The sequence below is a fragment of the Nelumbo nucifera genome, chromosome 1, assembly GCF_055504915.1.
Source record: "Nelumbo nucifera cultivar China Antique chromosome 1, China Antique-T2T, whole genome shotgun sequence".
Classification (NCBI taxonomy): domain Eukaryota; kingdom Viridiplantae; phylum Streptophyta; class Magnoliopsida; order Proteales; family Nelumbonaceae; genus Nelumbo; species Nelumbo nucifera.
The window spans coordinates 163,863,912-163,887,744 of record NC_142649.1 but is presented as its reverse complement, the minus strand read 5'-3'; the positions used below and the strand labels follow the sequence as shown (position 1 = coordinate 163,887,744).

Here is a 23,833-nt window from a genome sequence, read left to right as displayed (position 1 = left end):
GTTCGAACAGAAGAGAAAGTGAAGAAGAAAGAGGAGAAAGATTAGTGAGAGAGCAGTAGAACACAGGTTTGAAAGGAAGGACAGATTCAGAATAATCTGCCGCCGCCACTTCAATTTAATATTTATATGTTATGCTAGTTACATGAAAGGACATATTTGCCCTTGGTGTTTACATCATAACACGTAACAATATAAAAAACTGAAAAGTAAATAACAGAACTAGAATAACAGAATAACATAACAAATAGACTAGGTATATTCTACCCTACAGACAGAGTGTCAGTTTCTCTACAGACTACAAGAACAGCACCTTGGAAAGCTATTCAAGCTATTTTGCCTTTGTTCTCTCCATGGATCAGGTATGACTTGCACTCAGGTAATCTCATCAATTTTTTGGAACATATCTGAATTGGGGATTCTCCTTTAAAAGATCAATTTCCGAGTCTTTTCACTCTTTCCACTCTTAAAAATGAACCAGTTTCCTCCTTCCTTGTTCCTTCTAACTCAACTTCTGGGTTCAGCTGGAACTTGGGCTTTAGAAGGGAAATCAGGGACACAGAGTTTGATTGTATCTTATCCTTGCTATCCATTCTTGAAGGGATTTTTTTAGAGCCAACAAAGACAGACAGTAGGATTTGGTCTCACATCCCCTCCGGTTCTTTCACATGTGCTTCTTTCTTTAAAGCTCTAACACAACCTCCTTCTTTGGGTCTGTCATTCCCTGTTAAAGAGGTGTAGTGTCTTGCTATACCCCCTAAGATTGGGAGTTTCTATTGGGAAGCATTTCTGGAAAGAGTTAATACATGTGATCTACTTCAAAGAAAAAGACTCAACAGTTGTTTGTGTCCTCACTGGTGTGCTCTCTGTAAAGCCGATAGTGAGTCTGAATACCATTTACTGATTTCCTGTCAGTTTACTAAAAGCATTTGGGAGTGGTGTACTTCTTTGTTTGGGTGCAAGTGGACCCCCCCCCCCCCCCTTAAATGTGCAGAGTTTATTCAGGTTCATGCCGAGTGGGCCAACAAAAAGGGCCAAGGTTATGTGGAGATGTATAAGGGCTGCAGTATGCTGGACTATTTGAGAGGAGAGGAACTCACGGATATTCTCCGAAAAGGAGAAAACCTTGGAAGTAATTTTGGAGGTAATCCATATCAGGGTGATTCATTGGCTGAAAACTTTGGTTTTGTTTGCAGATTTCTCAGTAGATGAGATGGTAAAAAACTGGAAGGAAATTGCAGAATTAGCTTCAGCTAAGAAGGCATCACTTTCTTGCTGGAGTCCTCCACTAAACGGCTTTATTAAACTGAATTTTGATGGCAGCAGTATGGGTAATCCAGGTCCATCTGGAATAGGGGGAGCAATAAGAAATGAACATGGGAATCTGTTAGCTATGTTTTCAGGACCAATAGGGGAAGGAGATTCCTTGAGGGCTGAGATTCTTGCAGCCCTTGAAGGGGTATGAAGAGCCAAGGAGCTGCAAATTAGTAAACTAATCATTGAAAGAGATTCTGAAGTGGTGGTGAACTGGTAAAAAGAGGATAACTCAAGGATATGGAAGTACAGCAATGAAAAAACAAAATTTAAGTGGCTGACTAGGATGTTGAAATTCAGTATAAATGGGTTAAGAGAAGTGCAAACTCACTGGCAGATGGTTTAGCTAGGCAAGGGGTTAATAGGAACTCTTTGTTTTGGGCTTTAATGTAATTGTATCTGCTGCTCATAGACTGTTATAGGGAGCTAAGATGGTTTAGCCCCCTTACTTTGTAATTCTTCTTACATTTCACAGTTATTGATCAAAAAAAAAAAAATAACAAATGCAAATCATTATTGATAAAAAATGATATCTCCAACTACAGTCACACTTTTTGTGGAATCTTCCCCCTTTCGCATAGGATGCCCAGAAATCTGGCTCAATGGTGTTTGATTTTAAGAAGTTGAAGGCTTCTCTTTTGATCGTATCCAGAACCAATTGGAGGATTTAATCTTAAATTCAGATTTCGATCCCATTTTGATTAATAGTAATATATTTTTTAACCTGCTATGGAGGCCCATTTTACTTACCATGGAGCAAATGAGAAGAAAAAAAGTTCAAGAATTTTCTGAGAAATATAATACAACAGGAAAAGGTTGAGGGAAGCGCATTAGATAAAGGTTGGCAAACTATCTTTGGTATGACTTGTGATTCCATCATGAAAATTAATACCAATAGTTGAGCTTGCTATTGTTTGCATTTCAGGTTCCTATATTGTGTAACCTAGACAAACTTTTTCTTCTCTAGGATCCAATTTATTTCACTGTGGTTTCTGTGCTTGTGCACTTGCTTTGTTCTATTTGCTTCTATTGTTCTTTCTCCCTTTGAATTAAAGTATCCAAGAAAAAGAAATGTGTTGAGAAGATGAACAAGCCATATCTCTAATACCTTGAATGAAGCACCTAAAATATATATCAGGAACAGAAACATGTTGAGAAGATGAACAAACTGTATCTTTAATAGTTTGAACGAAGCACCTAAAATATATATATCAGGAACAGAAACATGTTGAGAAGGGCAACTGCTTGATGTAATGCTAAAAGCTAGGGTTGAAAAGCATGAGAATGCATGTTCAAGTTTGAGAGAGCCACTTTGTGCAAAATAAATAAACAAATGCCTAAGGTTAGGTTCATGTTATCTAGAGGAGAAAAAGGAAGAGACAGAGAGAGAGAAGAGAGAAGAAAGAAGAGAGACAAAAGTTTGGAGTCTCAGAAAGATGCTGGCGGCGCCAGCTTTTTGTTATTTATACTAGGGCGACACAACTTAAAATAAAAAAAGCTGAAAGTACTAAAGTACCCCTGCGGTACTAAACATACAGAATAACAACCATTTCAACACTCCCCCTCAAGTTGGGACATAGATATCAATCATGCCCAACTTGTCACATAAATCATAATGTCGCAAGTGATGTAACCCCTTTGTGAAGATGTCTGCAAGTTGGTCTTCAGAACTGACATAGGGAGTACACACTTCCCCTGTGACAACCTTTTCTCTGATGAAATGTTTGTCAACTTTGATATGCTTAGTTCTATCATGCAGCACAGGATTAGCAGCGATGTTTATGGCTGCTTTGTTATCACAGTAAAGAGTCATAGGTCCATCAACTGGAAAGCCCAACTCACTCAACAAATTCTTTAGCCACAATTTCTGCCACTCCATGAGACATTGCCTAATATTCAGCTTCAGCACTAGACCTAGCTACCACATTCTGCTTTTTTCTTCTCCAAGTGACTAGGTTCCCTCCTATAAAGGTACAATAGCCACTTGTTGACTTCCGGTCATTCAAGATCCTGCCCAATCAGCATCGGTATACACTTCAACTTTCAAATGCCCGTGCTTTTGAAACAATAAGCCTGCACCTGGGAACTTCTTAAGATATCTAAGAACTCTTTCTGCTGCTTCAAGGTGGGTAGTCTTAGGAGCATGCATGAACTGGTTAAGAACTCCCACTGCATAAGCAATGTCTGGTCAAGTCAGAGAAAGATATAGCAGTCTTCCTACAAGTCTCTGAAACGGTTTCACATCCTCGACAGGTTCACCTTGACAGTCTCCTAACTTGTGGTTAGGATCAATAAGGGAATCAACAGGCTTCACTCCCAATTTTCCTGTATCCTAGAGTAGATCTAAGACATACTTTCTTTGGGAAATGAAGATACCCTTTTGTAAGCAGGCCACTTCAATCCCAAGGAAGTACCTTAGAGGACCTAGATCCTTCACTTCAAACTGGGTAGCAAGGAAACTCTTCAACTTTTGAATTTCATCATTCCAATCACCAGTGATAACTATATCATCAACATATATTATCGGTGTTGCAATCCTTCCTTCCCCTCTTTTTACAAACAGTGTATGATCAAATTGACACTGCTCGTATCCTCTTTGTTGAGCTGCTACATGGAATCTATTGAATCAGGCTCTTGGTGATTGTTTCAGGCCATATAATGATTTTTTTAACCTGCACACTTTCTGTTCATTACCTTGAGCCCGGAAACCAGGGGGTAGAACCATGTATACTTCTTCTTCAAGGTCACCATTTAAGAATGCATTCTTGATATCAAGTTGATGAAATTCCCAGTCAAGATTAGCAGCTAAGGAGAAAAGAACTCTAATGGAGTTCATCTTAGCAACAGGTGCAAAAGTTTCTACATAAATCACTCCATACACTTGTGTAAACCCCTTTGCTACTAGACGAGCTTTATACCGCTCCACTATGCCATCAGCCCTATGTTTTACTGTGAAAACCCATTTACACCCAACTGGTTCTTTCCCCTCAAGAAGATTTACAAGTTCCCATGTACCATTCTTATGTAAAGCATTAATCTCTTCCTTCATAGCATTTGTCCATTCAGGTATCAAAAGAGCTTCTGCCACATTCTTAGGAATAGGAACACTATCAATGGAAGAGAGAAAGGCCCGAAAGGAAAGTGAAATGTTCTCATAGGAAACAAAGTGAGGCATGGGGTGTTTAGTGGTGCAAGACCTAACACATTTCCGATGAGCAATAGGAAGGTTAAGGTCATCAGCAATAGAGGTATCAATGGCAATAGGGTCAAGAACATCAATGGGAACCAAGATACCTAGTTGGGAAGGATCCACCCCCAGAGAGTTTGATGGTATTGGTAGTGCAGCTTCTAGATGCTCCACAGCTCTTGAACTTGGTTGGCCTTTGTGACGTCGAAAGAAAACACGAAAGGGAGGAGGATCAGGAATAAGGGGCAGCTAAACTAGTTTCTCCTCATTTCTACACTCCCCCTGAGGAGAAACAGGGAAGAAAGGCTCACTCTCAAAGAAAGAGACATCCATAGAAACATAATATCTCCGGGAGACGGGATCAAAGCATCGGTACCCCTTTTGAGTGAGCGAGTATGCCAAGAAGATGCAAGGAATAGCACGGGGATCCAATTTTCCACGAGTGGGAGCTAGATTTTGAACAAAGCAACGACAACCAAACACACGAGGAGAAATAGAAAGAAGAGGAGCCTTGGGAAAAAGAAATTGATGTGGGAACTTGCACTCTAACCAGCGAGAGGGCATACGGTTTGTTAGTGTCGAGTATGTAGGGGTATTTCTATCTTTGTACTTGTGTTTAGGTGTTGATGTGTAAGTTTATGTTAGATTTAATGTCCCTAACTTAAGTAGGGGCATATGTGACTTTTCCACATTATTTTAGTAATATAAAATACATCTGGCCGAATGGGAGAGTGTACTTTTTCTCTCATTCAAACCAGAATCTTTTCTCCTTGTTTCTCTTCTGCTCTTCTCCTTTCTCTCTTTCTCTCCTTCTCTCTTCTCTCTTTCTTCCTTGACAGTTATCAGTCTAATAGGCACACCGAACACTAACATGGTATCAGAGCTAAACTGAGCAAATCGGATCTGCCCAGCCTAGGGTTTTCTCTTGTTTTCTTCGCCATCAGCTAGAGATAAGGAAAAGGGTTGAAAAGGAGTGATCGCCCTCTTCCCTTGGAGGTTTCTATGCCTCCAGTTGTGGTGTTTGTGGTCGGTTGCTGCAATTTCTAAGAAGCCCTCCCCTAATCGATGAAGAGAAGAGGGCTGATTCGTGTGGTGCAGTGGGTGTCTTGTGTGGTCTAATTTTCGGGTGATCAGGTAAGAGGTTTTATGCATTTTTTCTTGGTGTGAATCAAATGAGAAGTCTATTTCAGACTGTATGGTGGGATTTCAGATTGTAGTGTGCTAGGGTTTGTGCACCGTTCAGTGTGATTCGAAGGGGGGGTTCCTCAAACAGTGTTGTGAAGTTTTAGGCAGTTGTGGAGTTGGGTTTGTGGTGTAAAGAGTGCAATTTGCAGCAGTAGTAAGTGCTGAAATCAGTGTGTAGTGTGATCTAGTGTGCAGTTTGCCAAATTCAGCAATATCAGAATTCAGCAATGGGAGACAACAGTGATAGCAAGACTAGTGTGATGGTCCCTACTGACTACCTGAATGTTCAAATGACCTCCACTAAGCTGAATGGAGAAAATTATGTACCTTGGGCCAAATATGCAGAATTCTTTCTTAAGGCAAAGAAGAAGGTGAAGACGAAAAACCTTCCACTGATTCTCCTGAGTATGATGATTGGGAGCAGGCAGATGCACAGATAATCACATGGTTATGGTATAGTATGGAACCCAAGATTAGTGTAAATTTCAGGTTCCTTGATACTGCCAAAGAAGTGTGGGACCATGCTAAGAAGCTGTATTCGGGTCAAGACAACACAACCAGAGTATATCAGTTGTACCAAGAATACTTTAATCTACAACAGGGTAATCACAGTCTTGAGGAGTACTATGCTAGTATGAGAAACATTCATAATGAATTGAATGTTTATCACCCCCCACTTCTGATGTCAAAATTCAGCAACAACAAAGAGAACAACTTGATGTGACTCGGTTTTTGGTGGGGCTGAAATCTGAATATGAACCAGTGCGGGCTCAGATACTAGGAGGGTCAGCTCTCCCTTCCTTAGAAGAGGTGTTTGCTCGACTCAGGAGGATTTCCATTGGATCTACCGAGAACCCTAATATTTCTGATAGATCAGCCCTAGCAATATCTAGAGGCCGTGGTGTTAGAGGTGGAGCTCGGGGAGCTTAGTCTGGCCGTAGTGGTGGTAGTAGACCTACATATAAACGTGGTGGTGGTCATACTAGAGGTCGAGATTCAGGGGGAACCCGTGGCAGAGGACGTAGTTCAGGTCCAAGGAGGTGTACACACTGTGGTATGGATGGACATACCATCAATTATTGCTATGACTTGCATGGTCCACTTTCAACTTGGGCCAATCATGCCGTGACCAGTGACAGTAGCTTCAAACAGGAGAGCCATTTAGCCGATCAGGTACTTCCTACATCCACAGATGTTACTGGGAAGGAGATTATGAGTATTCCCCGTGATGAGTATGAGAGGTTAGTACAGGCCACATCTCAGCAGAACACGGCCACTCATGCACACTCAGGTATGGCTTGTCTAGCATCCACACCCCATCCCTGGATTATTGAATCTGGAGCCTCCGATCACATGACTGGAACTCTAGGTGTGTTTTCTTCTCTATCTCATTGCCCAACATCACAATCTGTTACCCTTGCTAATGGTTCTACATCCTCCATTTGTGGTGTTGGTAATGTTGACCTAGACCCTGTATCCCTATCCTCAGTTTTGTATGTCCCTAAATTTCCTTTTAATCCTATGTTTGTTAGTAAGTTGACCAAGTCTCTTAATTGTTCCATTACCTTTTACCCCTCTTCGTGTGTTTTTCAGGATCTCAAGACGGGGATGAAGATTGGTGGAGGGCATGAAGCTGGTGGATTGTATTATCTTGATGGTGCTGGAAGTATGTCAACAACTCTCCAATCGTTCCTCTCTCCTCTCTAGTGGCACTGTCGATTTGGTCATCCTTCACTGAAAGTTTTGAAGTCTTTGGTTCCTTCATTGAGTCATCTTTCTGTTTTGGATTGTGAGTCGTGTCAGTTGGGGAAACATCACCATGTTCCCTTTAGTCCTAGAGTTGATAATTGTGTATTGAGTCCTTTTTCTTTGGTTCATTTAGATGTTTGGGGTCCCTATAAAGTGATGTCATACAATGGTTATAAATATTTTGTCATTTTTGTTGATGATTATTTAAGGATGATGTGGCTCTATTTAATGAAAGAAATAAGTGATGTGTTTACCATTTTCCAAAAGTTTTATGCTGAGATTCGCAACCAATTTGGTGTTCACATTAAAATTTTTCATTCTGATAATGGTCGTGAATATCTCTCTTCATCATTTCAAGACTACCTAGACCAACATAGCATTATCCATCAGACTTCAAGTACTTACACCCCACAACATAACGGGGTGGCTAAGAGAAAGAATCGTCACCTCTTGGAAACAACTCGGTCCCTCATGCATCACATGAATGTTCCCAAATCCTTTTGGAGCGATGCAGTGCTTACTTCCTGCTTCTTGGTTAACCGGATGCCCACGTCTATCCTTGATGGTCATTCCCCATTCACCACATAGTTTCCTAGTCTCCGTTCCCTCTCTCTCCTCGAGTTTTTGGATGTGTTTGTTTTGTTCATAATCTGGGGCCAGGAATGGACAAGTTAGATGCACGGTCTATTAAGTGCATCTTCCTTGGCAATTCCCGGACTCAGAAAGGGTATAAGTGTTACCACCCTAGCTCTCGACGTTCCTTTGTATGTGTTGATGCTACTTTCTTTGAGTCCATTCTTCTTAGGGTCCGGTGATGTTTCTTCCTCCTCATCACCTCCTCCCCTTCCTCTTCCGGTTGAGGACTCTATTCCCCTTGTTCCCGTAGTGACCAAGTCTTTGCCTCCGGTGCCACCACCTGTTGAACGACCATCGATCCATCACGTGTATACACATCGCCCACGTGTACCGGCACCTCCTCCAGCTTCATCATCATTGACAAATCCGGCAGTTGTTACCACACCAGCCCCGACCCCAATATCTGATCTTGATCTTCCCATTGCCTTGCGGAAAGGTAAGCGTAGTTGTACCCTTCATCCTATTTCTAATTATGTTTCACTGACTCACCTTTCCACTTCCCATCGCCAGTTTATCTCTTTGTTATCCTCTGTTGTTATGCCTAAGGATGTCCATGAAGCCCTTGCCTCTCCAGGATGGTGTCATGCGATGGAAGAACTCTCACCTCTGGCTCATAATCATACATGGAGACTCACCACTCTTCCTCCTGGTAAGCAAGCTGTTGGTTGTAAGTGGGTTTATACAGTTAAGTACTTACCTGATGGTAGTGTAGAGCGGCTGAAAACTAGATTGGTTGCCAAAGGGTATTCCCAAACCTATGGTATTGATTACACGGAGACTTTCTCCCCGGTTGCTAAGATTGGTTCAGTCCATGTTGTGATTTCACTTGCTGCGATGTATGATTGGCCCCTCTATCAACTTGATATCAAGAATGCCTTCTTGCATGGTGATCTGCTCGAGGAGGTCTATATGGAGCAACCACCGGGGTTTGTTGCTCAGGGGAGGATGGTAAGGTGTGCCGACTACTGAAGGCCATTTACGGATTTAAACAGTCTCCTCGAGCATGATTTGGTAGATTTAGTGAGGTAGTAAAGAAGTTTGGTATAAAACAGTGCCAAGTTGACCATTCCGTCTTCAGTCATGACTCTCAAGCAGGGAAGATCCTATTAGTGGTGTATGTAGATGATATTGTCATTACCGGGAATGATAAAATGGGCATTAACAGGTTGAAGATCTTTCTGCAAGAACATTTTCAGACAAAGGACCTTGGTAAATTGAAGTATTTCTTGGGGATAGAAGTAGCAAGGTCCAAGCATGGTATTAACTTGTGTTAGAGGAAATATTTTCTTGATTTGCTTGAAGAAACAAGTTTGTTAGGTGCTAAACCAACTGAAACTCCTATGGAAACAAACACTAAGCTGAGTAGAGTGATATGGGTGAAGTGTTTGAAGACCCTGGCAGATATCGGCGGCTGGTAGGTAAACTAAACTACCTAACCATCACTTAGCCAGACATTTCATTCGCAGTTAGTGTGGTAAGTCAGTTCATGCAAAAACCTCTGGTTCCACATTGGGATGCGGTTATAGGTATTTAAAGGGGGCTCCTGGTCGCGGTTTGATATACAAAAGTGGTGAAAAACTTGAAATAGAAGGATATACTGATGCTGATTGGGCCAGTTCTATATCTGATAGGAGATCTACCACAGGCTATTGCACTTTTCTTGGAGGTAATCTGGAGACATGGAAAAGCAAGAAGCAAACAGTTGTGGCAAGAAGCAGTGCAGAGGCAGAATATAGAGCTATGGCACATACTACTTGTTAATTAGTGTGGCTAAGGAACCTTCTACAGGAGATGGGATACACTGTTGATACTCCAATGAAGCTCTACTGTGACAATCAGGTTGCAGTTCACATTTCCTCTAATCCGGTGTTTCATGAGAGAACCAAACACAGAGGTTGACTGTCACTTTGTTAGAGAGAAGGTGTTGAGTGGAGTGATAGACACTGCATATGTCAACACAGGGAACCAGTGGGCAGGTTTGTTTACTAAAGGGTTGAGTCGGGGGAGAGTGGACTACATATGTAACAAGCTGGGATTATATGATATATACTCTCCAGCTTGAGGGGGAGTGTTAGTGTTGAGTATGTAGGGGTATTTCTATCTTTGTGCTTGTGTTTAGGTGCTGATGTGTAAGTTAATGTTAGATTTAATGTCCCTAACTTAAGTAGGGGCATATGTGACTTTTCCACATTATTTTAGTAATATAAAATACATCTGGCCGAATGGAAGAGTGTACTTTTTCTCTCATTCAAACTAGAATCTTTTCTCCTTGTTTCTCTTCTGCTCTTCTCCTTTCTCTCTTTCTCTCCTTCTCTCTTCTCTCTTTCTTCCTTGACAGTTATCAGTCTAATAGGCAGACCGAACACTAACACGGTTAATGAGATAGGTAGCACAAAGGACCGCCCCAAGCCAAAAACGTTTTGGAACATTCATATGGATGAGTAAACCCCTAGCCACTTCAAGAAAGTGTCGGTTCTTTCTTTCAGCAACACCATTTTGTTGTGGTATTCGGGCACAGGAGCTATGGTGAAGTGATCCATGTGAAGCAAAGAATTCCGTGAGATCATTATGAAAATATTCTTTTGCATTATCGAATTGGAAAATTTGGATTTCAACTTGAAATTGAGTGAAGATCATTCGGTGTAAATCTTGGATAATTTTGGGTACTTCATCCCTAGTTCGCATAGGATATATCCATGTGCATCTGGAGTAATCATCAATAAAGGTAATAAAATATTTGTAGCCACTCTCGGACGGTAAAGTAACAGGATCCCAAACATCAGGATGAATAATATGGAAAGGAAATTCAGTTTTATTATTCTTTGAAGAAAAATGAGTTCTACAATGCTTACTCAATTGACAAGTTTGACATGTAAATTGTGACACTGACACTGACTTAAACAACTCTGGAAACACCAATTTTAAAGACTCAAAAGACAAATGACCGAGACGACTATGCCATAAATAGACCTGACTTTTACTAGACTGACTCTTAGACTCTGTGAATGTAAGACTAGCCTTATTCTCCAGCATGTAAAGTCCATCCATCATACGTCCTCTACCAATCGTCTTCCCCAAGGCCAAATCCTGGAGTACACAATAATTAGGGAAAAAGGTTACTAAGCAGTTTAAAGAATTAGTGATACTACTAACAGAGAACAAATTAATGGGGAATTTTGGAACATGTAAGACATTAATCAGGGTGAGGCCAAAGGGAAGAGAGATGGTTCCTTGACCAGCTATGGTAGAATATGAACCATCAGCTAGTCTCACCTTGTCTCTTCCAGAGAGGAATTGATAGGTATGAAAATAAGTGGACTTACCAGTCATATGTTTTGACACTCCAGAATCAATTATCCAAGGAGAGCTAGGGGGATGAGACGATACATGGAAAGCTATGGCAGAGTTACCTGATGTAGACGCAAATGAAGTTGAAGGAGGAGAAGAATCCATCTGACGAATTGCTCTACCATAGAGTTCCAAATGGTCACGGAAGGAGTTGATAATATCCTCCCTCGGGTCAGAACCAGAAGTGTATGTCTGAGTCATAGCAATAGTAGGGGGTTGATTCTCCCGAGAAGCCATATTTGTTGTGGTGAACTTTCTTGGACCTTGTTGTCCTGACTTCTTATTCAGGTCTGAACCTTGCTTCTTGCTTAAATCCTGGGCCCATTTGGGCCTCCCATGAAGATCCCAACATGTTTCCCGGGTGTGTCGGGGTTTCTGGCAGTGAGTGCACCATAATTTGTCTGTCTTCCACCCTTTTTTGAGGGTCCCCCTTCTTAAAAAAAATTTCCCCCACTTGTAGCAACATTCCCTTTTGCTGCCAACACAACTGCATCCCCTCCGGAGCTGTTCATTAAATTTCTTCTAGTCTCTTCCGATTGTACTAATGCATAAACCTCCTAGACAGAGGGAAGATCCTTACTGCCTAGGATTTGGACACTGATGGATTCATATACTAGATTCAAACCACGGAGAAATGCAAACACTCTCTGTTGGGAAACAAGCTTCTTGTATGCTTTTGCATCTTCATCACACTTCCAATCTACACTCTGTTAGTGATCTAACTCCTTCCAAACGGAGGTCAAACCTGAATAGTACACAGAAAGGTTCCTCTCCCCCTGTTTACAAGTGGATGATTCTGCTTGTAATTGATAGATTTTTGCGTAGCGACGCAGTTCAGAATAGGTTGAATTTGCCTGCTCCCAAATCTCATAAGCCGTTTCAGCCCACATGAAGTTCCTTCTCACCTGAGGTTACATAGACACCAAAAGCTAGGACATAACCATGTTGTTTTCCTAGTTCCATCTATCATACTCAGCACTCCCGGGATTCGGTTCTTTAATTCTCCCATTTATATGCCCTATTTTTCCCCTTGCTGTAATGTATAACTTGATCCCCCTCAACCATTCTAAGTAATTCAGACCATATAGGGGTACAACAGCCATAGGGAAGGACAAATCTATTCCCCCACTTGTTCCGTTTTGCATTGAGGAGACTCCAGATGTGGCATAGTCTTCACCACTCATAATCACAACTTCAGGTTACACTCCAACTGAACACAAGGAAGACCAAATAGAAGAAGCCGAACACCCCAAACAAAATATTTTGCACTAGGGAATTAGAGACAACCACTCCCCTCCTTTCCCTCCTTTTAAATCTCAGTTCTTCAACCAAAAATAGCTGCTGTTACCGGACTCACATGTCATCACTAGCCTACCATAAATCAGGTATGGCTGCTGTAGCAGCATATACAGGTCCTCTCTTGACCTACAAATCAATTGTGGCTGCTGTTGCAGCATATACAGGTCATCCCCTAACCTACAAGTTCACCAGAAGACTGTTGTCTCAGCATATAAAGGTCATTACTGACTTATAGTCTGTTACAGGGATCAGCCGATCCCACAAAAAAGGAAAGAAGAGGGACTGCTCGCCTCACATTAACAATCTGAACCTATTACAGGTTCTGTTCTGGCACACGACCAAAAAAAATAAAAAAAGAAGGGAGAGAGAGTACTTCAGTCCGATCTGAATCTGGATCTGGATCTTCAATGAATCTGGATCTGGATCTGGCAAATGGAGAAGACAGGGAATGTATGCTTGATCTCTTCTTCCAGATCTGACAGTCCCGCTCTGATACCATTTTATCTAGAGGAGAAGAAGGAAGAGAGAGAGAGAGAGAGAGAGAGAAGAGAGAAGAAAGAAGAGAGACAAAAGTTTGGAGTCTCTGAAAGATGTTGGCAGTGCCAGCTTTTTGTTATTTATACTAGGGCGACACAACTTAAAATAAAAAAAGCTGAAAGTACTAAAGTACCCCTGTGGTACTAAACATACAGAATAACAACCATTTCAACAGTTCATATCCCGTCCACCCCTCCCAGGGCGCCAGGGAGTTTGGAACAACATTGGGTAATGGCCTTTTTAACAGAAAATTTGAAAGTAATGAAATTACATATTCTAATGGGCACAAGACATATAACCATATATCCAAGAAGTCCTTATTTTTGTTTTGTTTTATTTGCTTTGCCTACACTTCAATATAATAAAGTGATAGGGACATCAAAAATATACTAGGAGAAGATCATTTTTAAAATAGGAGGAAATAAGAAGGAAACCTCACATAAGTTCCTAAACATTATATGTAAATATGCTTACTTTTATCATTTCAGTGAAAAGAAAAAAAAAAGCCCAGGAGAGAAGAGTCACCTCAGATAGAATTGAATCTGCAAGGGGACGCATCCCATTAACACCTATATATCTTGGAGATAAGGATGGAAGTGGAACAAAACAACCACCGGCTTCGAGCTCTCCAATTGGACCTTGCCACTGCCGAACCAAACCCTTCTCCAACCATCCATTAACCAACTCAGCAAATCGAGAATCACCTACCGTAAAGAACTGAGCTGCATGGTCAAAGATCAAAGGCTGAGGATCAATTGCTCTTGTAGCCATTCTTCCACCCAACCCATGAAGCCCCTAAATAAACAAACATAAAGAGAACACCTCAGCATCAGAAGTTTAGACCTTGCATCTGAATTTCCAAAATGCACCAAGTTGCAAGCTCCACAAAAGAATGGAAAAAGTAAAAATTGCCAAATGAAAAATCTTATATTTTACTGCTCATAAGTTGCAAGATTAAAAATGGAGGAAAAATAATAAAAAAATCTTCAAAGAAAAAAGCTACAGAAAAGAAATTGTTTAGAATCCACAAACGAGCATCCATAAACCCAACAAACTATTACAAAGAGAGCTTAGAAAACAGCCAAGAAGACAAGAACAACAAGAGAAGCAATGCATGAGATTTATGTGGTTTGGTCTTGGTGTATTGAGCCTACGTCCACGGAGGATCCCTGAGAAATTTCTCTGTTTCTCAATCAACTGTTACAACCCTTACCATAAAATTACGGTTTCCTTTTAGTATCCTAATGTGATTAAAATAGAAATTGAAATATTCCCAAATACCATGTACGGGTATTGTACGGACAAATTTACACAGCATCCCTTTTGCAGGAATAGTTGTCTTGTCCTTCTTACTCTAAATAAAAAACATTCTATCAACAGTTGTGGAGCACATACTCTAAATGTAGTCAGTATTCAACATTTAAAAGAAAAGGTTAAATGAAATAAAACTCTCAAGTATGTACAGTTCCAAGTGGGGAATTAACTCAAGAGGAAAAAAAAACTGAAAGTTTATAAACTGGCATGTTTTTGCATTTTAGAACAAAATGGAGCCATGCGCTGTTGTTACTTGTTTATAAATGAAACCGACACCATTTCAGAAGTGAACTCATTCCCACTATTTCCTACAACTGTTAATGAATCCAATTTCAGGTAGTACAAGACTAAAATGAGATAATTCCATTTCACGATGCATCCAACGTGCTATACATAATGTAAAGGATGACAACGAACCGTATCGAATACCGTAGAGCGAATTCCCCGTTTCTCCAGACTGAGGGCGCATGCTAATCCCGAAAGCCCTCCACCGATGATCGCAACAACAGGGTCTTCTGGGACTGATTTGGTGAAAATAACCTGCTCCTGAGTGAATGATTTCTTCAGAATCGACCTTCTAGAACTTCCATACGATGATTTCCTGGGGTTTCTGCGTGTGGGTTTGTTGCCTCCCATGTCATTTCTCCTGCTGGGGTTGCTGGGCTTGGATTCAGCTCTGCAAATTAAGGTTAGGTTTCTCGGATTTCTGATAAGGATGGGTCTCTGGGAGGTGGGAATTTTGATAGGTTGCAGGATGAAAGCAGAAGCAGAACCAAACCCAATGCAAGCGTTCATGGTTTCAGACGGTTGCAAATTTTGGAGGGAATACGTGATGAGTGAAGGATAAGCTCTCTGCGCACTCCGGTCATCCAAAATTTTAGGGCTGAAAAGTGAAAACGGATCGAATCGGATTCGAACCAAATCTTATCCATCAAATTTACATCGGATTGCACTCCCATGTTAATATATTATCCCATAATAACATTAAAAAACTTAAATTAAAAATAATCAAAATATATACTATTGATAAAATGAACTATAAATTTAATATATTTTATATCATGAACAAAATATATTCAAAATAAAATTTATGAAATTATTTTCTTATATATAAAATAAATATATATATATATAAGAAAAATCTATAATGTCATAAATATATGGTACCGGAAGAGTTTTGACCAATAAAAAATCCATTGAATTTTGATACATCCCATCTGATTGGTTATGACGATAGTAATTGATTGATTACTAGTTTTTTGATTTCATATTTTTTTAATATCATAGTTTAACTCTAAAAATATATAGGGTAAATTTCTTAAACTACCCTTATGATTTAATTAATTGACTAAATATACTTTTATTGTTGACTATTGCCTAATGCTACTCTTACTGTTTATAACAATTGACGAGCTTTACCTTAACCGCTAAAATCCGTCATAACCCATACACATATGACACTGACGTATAATTTTTTAAAATCCAATTTTACCCCTCATTTCTCACCCTCTCTCTTCTTCTTCTCCTCCTCCTTCGTCATCTTTCTTCCTTTCAGCAACGACAAACCGACCTAGCTCAATCCTTAACCCCCTCCACCTCCAGCCCTCTCTCTCTCTCCTTTGTTCTCTATCCCCTGTTTTAGCACCGCCACTACTGCCACTGCCACTGCCGGACCCCTCCACGTCCGGCCCTTCTCTCACTCCCTACTTCAGCAAGAACTCCACCCTATTATAACTCGTCCCCATCAACCGTCTTTAGTTCACGCAATTCCATCATGGACTGCGAAACCATGACTAACTTATCCCCATCCTTCAACAATGATATCTTTGGGTTATACTCGAGGTGAGACGCATTCGGCTTTCCGACAAGTGTAATGTGGGATCCTAGAGTCAAGCCACACGGAAGTAGCAGAATCTTACCCTGGTCCAGAAATTCTGATTCAAAAAGCATAATGGAGTACGGGCAAGCCTCTGATCAGTTCTCGGCTTTGCTCTTGTCATCGAGCCGAATCTCCCAGATTCAAGCTCCTCCCAACATCCCAAGCATGCTTAGCAGATTTCTGAAGCTCGAAGAATCTATATTGAAAATTCAAACTTGACACAATGTTGTACTCATCCATCCATCCCTCGGACGTTCCCTGATGAGATGGCTGAAAAGAACCCTGAGAAACCTTATGGTAGGTTTGGTTTCCGAGAAAGGGAAGGGATGGAAAACATATTGGTGAAATATTCCACCTTTCTAGTGTTTGTTTTACAAGAAACACTAGGAAGTGAGAGGGATGCGAGTTCTCAAAAGTTAAAACATGGGGTCGCACCGAAACAGTGAGACCCTACTAAGAAGAAAATATAATGTTTCAAGTGGGAAAATTTTGTCGAGCCTGTCAGAGCACCAAACTCGTGTCTTCATCTTCCGACTATACATCCTCCAACGGTTAGTACAAATCCGACATCCTCTTGCATTTTACTTCTATTGTTGTATCATTTTGATGAGGTTTCATTGATTTCTTCTCCTTCCACAACCCATTGAATTACCCCTCCAACCATGGTCGGCCAGAATAGTTTTTCATCGCCGGAGAACTAAAACATGACACCAATGTTCCAAATCTGCTATTATTACCCTCTGGTTTAACACCGGCACTCCAGATCTGGCAAGGGACATGTATTTGTTCCAGATCTGTTGTTTTTTCCATGCATTTGTTCCGGATCTGGTGTATTTCAAGTGGTCGTTCCAAATCTGTTACGGATTTTTTTGTTATATTACTTATTCAATTAGTATTTGATGGGTTCTGTTGTGTTGCTTTATTTGGTTCCATGTATTTTGGTTTTGGTTTATGTGACTTGGACATACTTCATGAATCTTTAGTTTCAATTCAATTGTTTTGATGGTTTTAAAGAACATGAAGTTTTTTAAATTAAGCCAATGGTTTTTTGTTTTCTGTTTTTTGTTTTTTGTTTTTTCATTCCTCAAAACAAAAAATAGAGCTCACAAATCTGATGGTTGGCCTTTCCAATATGTTCCGATTTTGATGCTTTGAACATTTGAACTTGTCCTAAAAGGAACTAAGCCCAACGGGTTATGTGGATTAAATAGCATGAATTGATGACCAATAGGACTAGTCCTTAATAGTACTTTTTCAATGAAATTAATTAAGTCCATATTCATGTAAGAATTAATTGGTGTAGTACATGTTCAAATTAAGGTAGCATCTCAGTTTCTCCATTGTTATCTCTGAGTTCTTTCTTTCTTTTAAAATATGCAAGTTTAAATTAATGTAGCCTTAAACGCATACACATTACAAGTCTATAGCTTTTCAACATGCCATATTACTTATGACATCATATGTTAGAACTTTATCTCCAAGGCATGAAAGAAACTCATGTACATTCAATCAAATATCATTTTCCAAGTTTAAACCAAGCTTGAACATTGAATTGATTTGATAACCATGGCATCCATAATTGTTAATTTCAAGATTGAAACCTATAGAAGGGTAAACCATTCATTAATTTCAAGATTAATACAAACTGATCAATGGCCAACTAATGGTGGCTCAGTTGGTGTGTAATTGATCAATGCAAACATGTTGGTTGAAGAAATCTCTCCTACCTTACAAAACATGCTAATAGTGTTGTGTTGTGGAGTTCGAGAAAGCATGGACTTATCCAAGTGGGCTAAAATCAAACATCCTGCAAAATTTTCTCATCAACCAAACACTGGAAGCAGATTCAGTGGATAATAAGTCTCAGTAAACAAACATAGGGACCAAAAATAAGAAAATAAAATTTTCCTTTTTCATCCCACTATTTCTCGGCAATCAAACGGAACAAGACACCTTGGAAGGTCGGACAAGAGCTCTTCTCTTCTCCAAGTCCGCTTCACGGTCAAGCCTAAGAGGCCAAGGCGCTAAAGAACCCATTAAAGCCCTCTCCCAATGCAACAAAGGAACCACTCCCGAAGACATATGGGATTTCCACGCTCACCAAGAGCATGTATAGAAACCCTACACCAATCAACAACTGAATTGATCTCTATGTGCACAGAGACAAAAACATAACCAATTTCCACTGCTTCATCATCACTTGCTTTCTTTCTCCCCTTGGGGAAAAAGAGAAAATTAGGGGAAAAGGAAACGATAGCAAATCCATACAAATCCTATGGAGAAGAAAAGAAAATAACCACCGATTCGATCAAAATGATTCGTATATGCAAAATCCCCTGTTCCCCAGACCTACCTTTTCGACGATTGAGAAGAAAAAAGGTAGGTCAGCAAGCAAGCTCAATATGAAAGGGGAGAGAGAGAGAGAGAGAGAGAGAGAATGCTCTTGAATATAAAAAAGAGATTAGAAATAGAGTGAGAGTTGGAGTGAGAGAGGGGCTGAAGGTGGAGGTGGTGATAGCCTCCACTAGTTAAGGATTGAGCCAGCTCGGTTTGCCACTACCAAAAGCAAGAAGATGGTGAAGGAGGATGAGGAGGAGAAGGAGAAGATGAAGAAGGGAGAGGGAGAGGGAGAGGGACGATGGGAAAAATTAAGTTTTAAGAAAATTATACATCATATGGTGCCACATGTGTATGGGTTTTGACAGAATATTAACGGATGCAAACAATAAGGGTAGAGCTAGTCAATTGTCAAAAACAATAGGGATAGTGTTAGACAGTAGTCAAACAGTAGGGGTATACTTTGTCAATTAGCTAAACCATAAGGGTAATTTAAGAAATTTATCCAAATATATATTTCAAATCAACTTGAAGCCTGAGAGATCATGGGTATAGGGAAAGGGCTGAGCTCAGATTTCCTACCCATAAAATGTTCCCACATCCATAACCCATAGGACACTAAAGGGGTGCATTGGAAATATCTCCCTTGTCATGAATTTGGATTTCCTCCTTACACTCACCACACATAGGGGAAATCTCCCATACTTGTATGTTCATGGGTGATGTTTCCAATACAGGTGGTAGTGCCTTGTGGGTATGGATGCAAGAAAAGTTTATGGGTATGAGATGAAAATCATTGAAGGAACAAAAAAAAAAACATCAAGCAAACTTTACTAATGGATGTACTACAAACTTCGTGTGTATATAATTATATACATTTTAATTAAATCTAATAAAAAATAGTATGGTGCAGATGAGATCAGCTAACTTTACCATGGAGAGCTTGCAATTAAGCAAGGTTGATGATCTGCCTAAGTGTCTTCATATTTGGAGGAATTCCAAGTGGCCATCTCAGCTATTTGGTCATTGGTGATGATGATGATGTAGGAAAAGCTATCTACCTTACCCAACTACTGAACCCCTCTCATGTATGGAATTAGGTTTGCTAGTTGGACTGTTTAATGAGCTTCCTTAAATGATCAAGGAATTAGGATTGCAAGTTGCAACTTGGGTTGGCTTGGGTTGATGTCATTAAAATCTTCAACTCAGCTACCTGAATTTACACCCTATAAGAAATCTTACATGTGCCAAACTAGTTTGGAGCTTCAAAGAGTTTCTTTTTTTTTTAATTTGATAAGAGCCTCCAATTTATTCTCCCCTCAAAAATAAGCCCACCATATATATTGGGCAATGTTGTATTGGGGTATTAAATAGGAAAGGGCTAGTTCAGATAAAAAAAATGAAAAGTATTAATAGATAAATACAAAAAAAGAAAATTATAAAAATTCAAAATATTCATGGTATGGAAATGCAAGTATAAAACATGCCTTAACCTAGTTCATCAAACCACATTCATCAATTGCCGACAACCAAGTATAAGGCTGCAACTTGGGCTAGGTTGGCCCGAACCCAATCCGAAAAAGTTAGGTTGGGTTGGGTCGGGTTAGAGTTAGGGTTGAAATTCATGAACCCGGTTTTACTTCGGTTGGGTTAGGGTTGACCCCTTAGTCAATCCGACCCAACCCGAACCCGACTCTATAGTACATGTCATATATAAATATATGCTATATATAATATATAACATACATTGATTTATTTAGATGCACGATATTTGTATAGCCCCCACCAAATAGTATCATGTATTTCTTTTAAGATAATCGCTTCACTTAATCCTAACCAGAAATACTAAAACCTTAATTGTTTATTTTATGTTTTTTGAAAATTTTACTCTTCATCTCCTCTATGTTGTTTTCCGCCCAAAAAAGATCTATCGTAAGTCATAACTCATAATAAACTATAGTCATTTCTAACACTTGTTTTTTTTGAATTTTGTACTAAAAGAACAAAAAAAGTAACGTCAACAAACAAATACTAATGAAACATAGGATTAATATATGTAGTGAAAGTTGAGTTAAGACCTAAATTCGAGAAATTCTTTGAGGTTTTAAAGGATGGGAATAAGGTTGGGTTGGGTTAAAGGTCAGGTTAGGGTTGGGGTTTAGAACTTAGGGCTGGGCTAGGATTGGCCTCAACCCGACCTAACCCGGCCCGACTTGCAGCCCTAACCAAGTAGCTGAGTTGGTCACTCGACATCGCTCCAAATATGAAGGCCTAGGATCAAGTCCGTGTAACTACATTCCATAAGGCTACAGGCTCTCCATGATAAGGCCAATGGACTTCACATGCACCCTGCTCTGTCCCCATCCTCCCTTAATGAGTTCAAATCAGCCCCCCACAAGATTGCCCCCACAACGTTTTGGTATCATCATCGAGAGATGTTCCCAATACATGGCGGGGATGTGTTGTGGGACTGGGGGGCAATCTCGTGGGGGGCTGATTTGCTCTCCCTTGTAATGTGTACTTTGTTATATAAAAGAGTGGAAAAAAATAACTCTATATCAAAATTAAAACCCTGCCCGTGTGGAGTTCGAATCTAGTCCCAACAATGGATCCAACATCCATTACAGCCATGCAAATTAGAAACATCTCCCCTGTTCAAAGTCTAGATCCAATTCCATACAATACATTAGACCATGGTTCAAAGGAGTTCACACCAGCGCCCCACAACATATCCCAACCATGGTTCAAAGGAGATGTTCTCAATGCACGCTGATCAGATGTACGTGCATGTGGGGCACTGATGTGATCTCGGTTCAAAGTACTGAGAATTGCAAAACTCTTTTTCATATGGGATAATTTGACTTCAATCCCCCTTCAAATGATTAATGCATTCATACAGTTTGTATTAGTGTCAATTAGGGAAAGATTCCCAATTCACAGGGGATGGTGTGTATAGGGAGTATGTATACATACATTTGGAGAACCAATAAAACAAATCTGAGCCAGGGGATTGAACTCGATCTAAAAAGGCCTTTTATATATTTGTTTGACAACTTGACAGAATACCTGTCGCATCTTATATTTATGTTTAAAAATCAAAATCTTAAAAATGACCCAAAAAATACAACAATTTTTTGATTAGTACCCCAATATAGAATATGATACACCGGATAATTACTTTGGATCTTGCACCAAAACCATACTAGATAGGATGGGACAGGTTATCCAAATAATCAATCCTATTGACAATCCCCACCTATATTTTGATATGTGTGTTAGTGTTATTATCATCATCATCTAAGCCTTTGTCTGGCTTATCATGATAATGATTTTAATCATAATCATAATATAAGACATACATACATACATATATACTATATATATATATATATATATAATGGTTTCAATTTTAACTTGAACATTCATAGTTCAGGCTTGGGAAGCATGAACCTTTATAGTTAGTCTCATTCAAAAGAAAGTTCAGAGAAGAAAGAAAAGATATTCACATGTTTCCTTTTGATTTACATTAGTGTAGAAATAATTTTTTGGCTCACATCAAGAAAGAAATAATATTTTGATAATGTAATATAACCTTTGTGTGTATATATCTCAAGCTTCTAATTCTGAGACTCATCATATGGCCCAGAAAGCAAAATCTTTTGAGAATGCTACGGTTTGGTGTGGCATAGACCACCATCTTGGGAAGACAAATTAAGTTTCTGTTTATAGAGGAGTAATTTTGCAAAGAGCACTCTAAGAAAACAAAATCTGTGCAAAAGCTCTCAACCGGAAGATCTGTTTGAGACTGGATCCGCTCGGTGTTATTATTTATTAAAGCTTGACTGACCATTCAGGGGGTGAAGGTTATCAGAGCTGAGAATAATGAATGGTTCTGTTTCAATCAATATCTCTTCATATAGTTCAATCTTGATGCAATTACATGGCATCATTGCCTTCTATGAAATCTCTCTTTTTCCACCAAGAATCCACATTCAAGAAACTTTAGGCAGATGCCTTTATTTGTACAAGTGATCTTTGCAATAAAGCTCTTTACGAAAAAGCCTATATAGGCGGTTAGCATTGAGTGACTAAAATGTGGAAAGAGGAAAATAAATGGAGAGAGAGAGATAAAGAGTATTTGATATAAGAAAAATTAAAAAAAAAAAAAAAGACAAAAGGAAAATAAATGTATTAAACTTTGACTCAGGATCTGCCGCGAAGACAAATGTGTATAACGGGCAAGGAAACCAATTGAGAACGAACATGTGGTTTAGGCCCATGTGAGTCTCATGAGTATAAAACACTAGCATGTTCAGTCTTGATTAGTTACGTAGCCCATTATACACATTTGTATTCATAACAGATCTTGTGTCCTAAATTTTTTGTATGGTCTTTTATATATATATATTTCATGCGCAAGACCAACAACCTCTTCTCTGAATGAATTTATATGGGTTTTTCTATTTTTAAGGGATGACTACTAAAATCATTGATGCTCTTTCAATCTTTTCTAACTAGGCCAAACAACTACTTAGGACACGGTTGGTCTCCTTACATCTACTCCCATGGCAGTAGACAGATATACGAGTATATATACACACTTGATGGATGGCTTAAACACCACCCAAAACAGTCATCAAGTGTAGCGTTGATCTGTCTTATGCCTACCATATCAGCAGCGGTAGCAAAATTAAAAATAACTGTATAAATATCAAACTGGTTATTATGTGATGTTGTACTATTAATTCATAGAAAAATAACAGCCCTTGTGGGGGGATTTTTTTTTTTTTTTGTATTTAACACAATACACTTCCAACTTTTCAACGTTGGTGGTAATAGCAGGACTCAAATCCATGTTTCCACTGAGACTAACCAGATAATATACCAACTGAGCCACCATTCATTTGGCCCTATGGGGGGATTCAGGCTTTGATTAATACCAAAAAAATAATATTATCTAAGTGGTCGGGGCTTGACAACCCTAAAACCTCAGCTTCTTTAGCAATATTGGATGCTGGAGTTGGGAGCTCTAACTGCAAAACAAAATCCAC

At 39.6% G+C, this 23,833-nt stretch overlaps 1 protein-coding gene across 7 annotated transcripts in view; it reads right to left on the bottom strand.

The window, feature by feature from the left end:
• The window catches only part of LOC104612410 (FAD/NAD(P)-binding oxidoreductase family protein), a 63,470-nt gene extending 44,769 nt beyond the window's left edge, over nt 1-18,701 (bottom strand). For all 7 annotated transcript variants that reach the window (XR_016080538.1, XR_016080539.1, XR_016080540.1 and 4 more), the window contains exons 1-2: nt 14,984-18,701; nt 13,778-14,047 (exon numbers count right to left, since the gene is read on the bottom strand). Coding sequence is in view for 1 of the 7 variants with exons in the window: in XM_088895061.1 (XP_088751187.1) it covers nt 13,778-14,047; nt 14,984-15,361 (648 nt within the window). In the remaining 6 variants the exon portion in view is untranslated. The remainder of the gene's footprint in view (nt 1-13,777; nt 14,048-14,983) is intronic.
• Nucleotides 18,702-23,833: the final 5,132 nt, after the last annotated feature.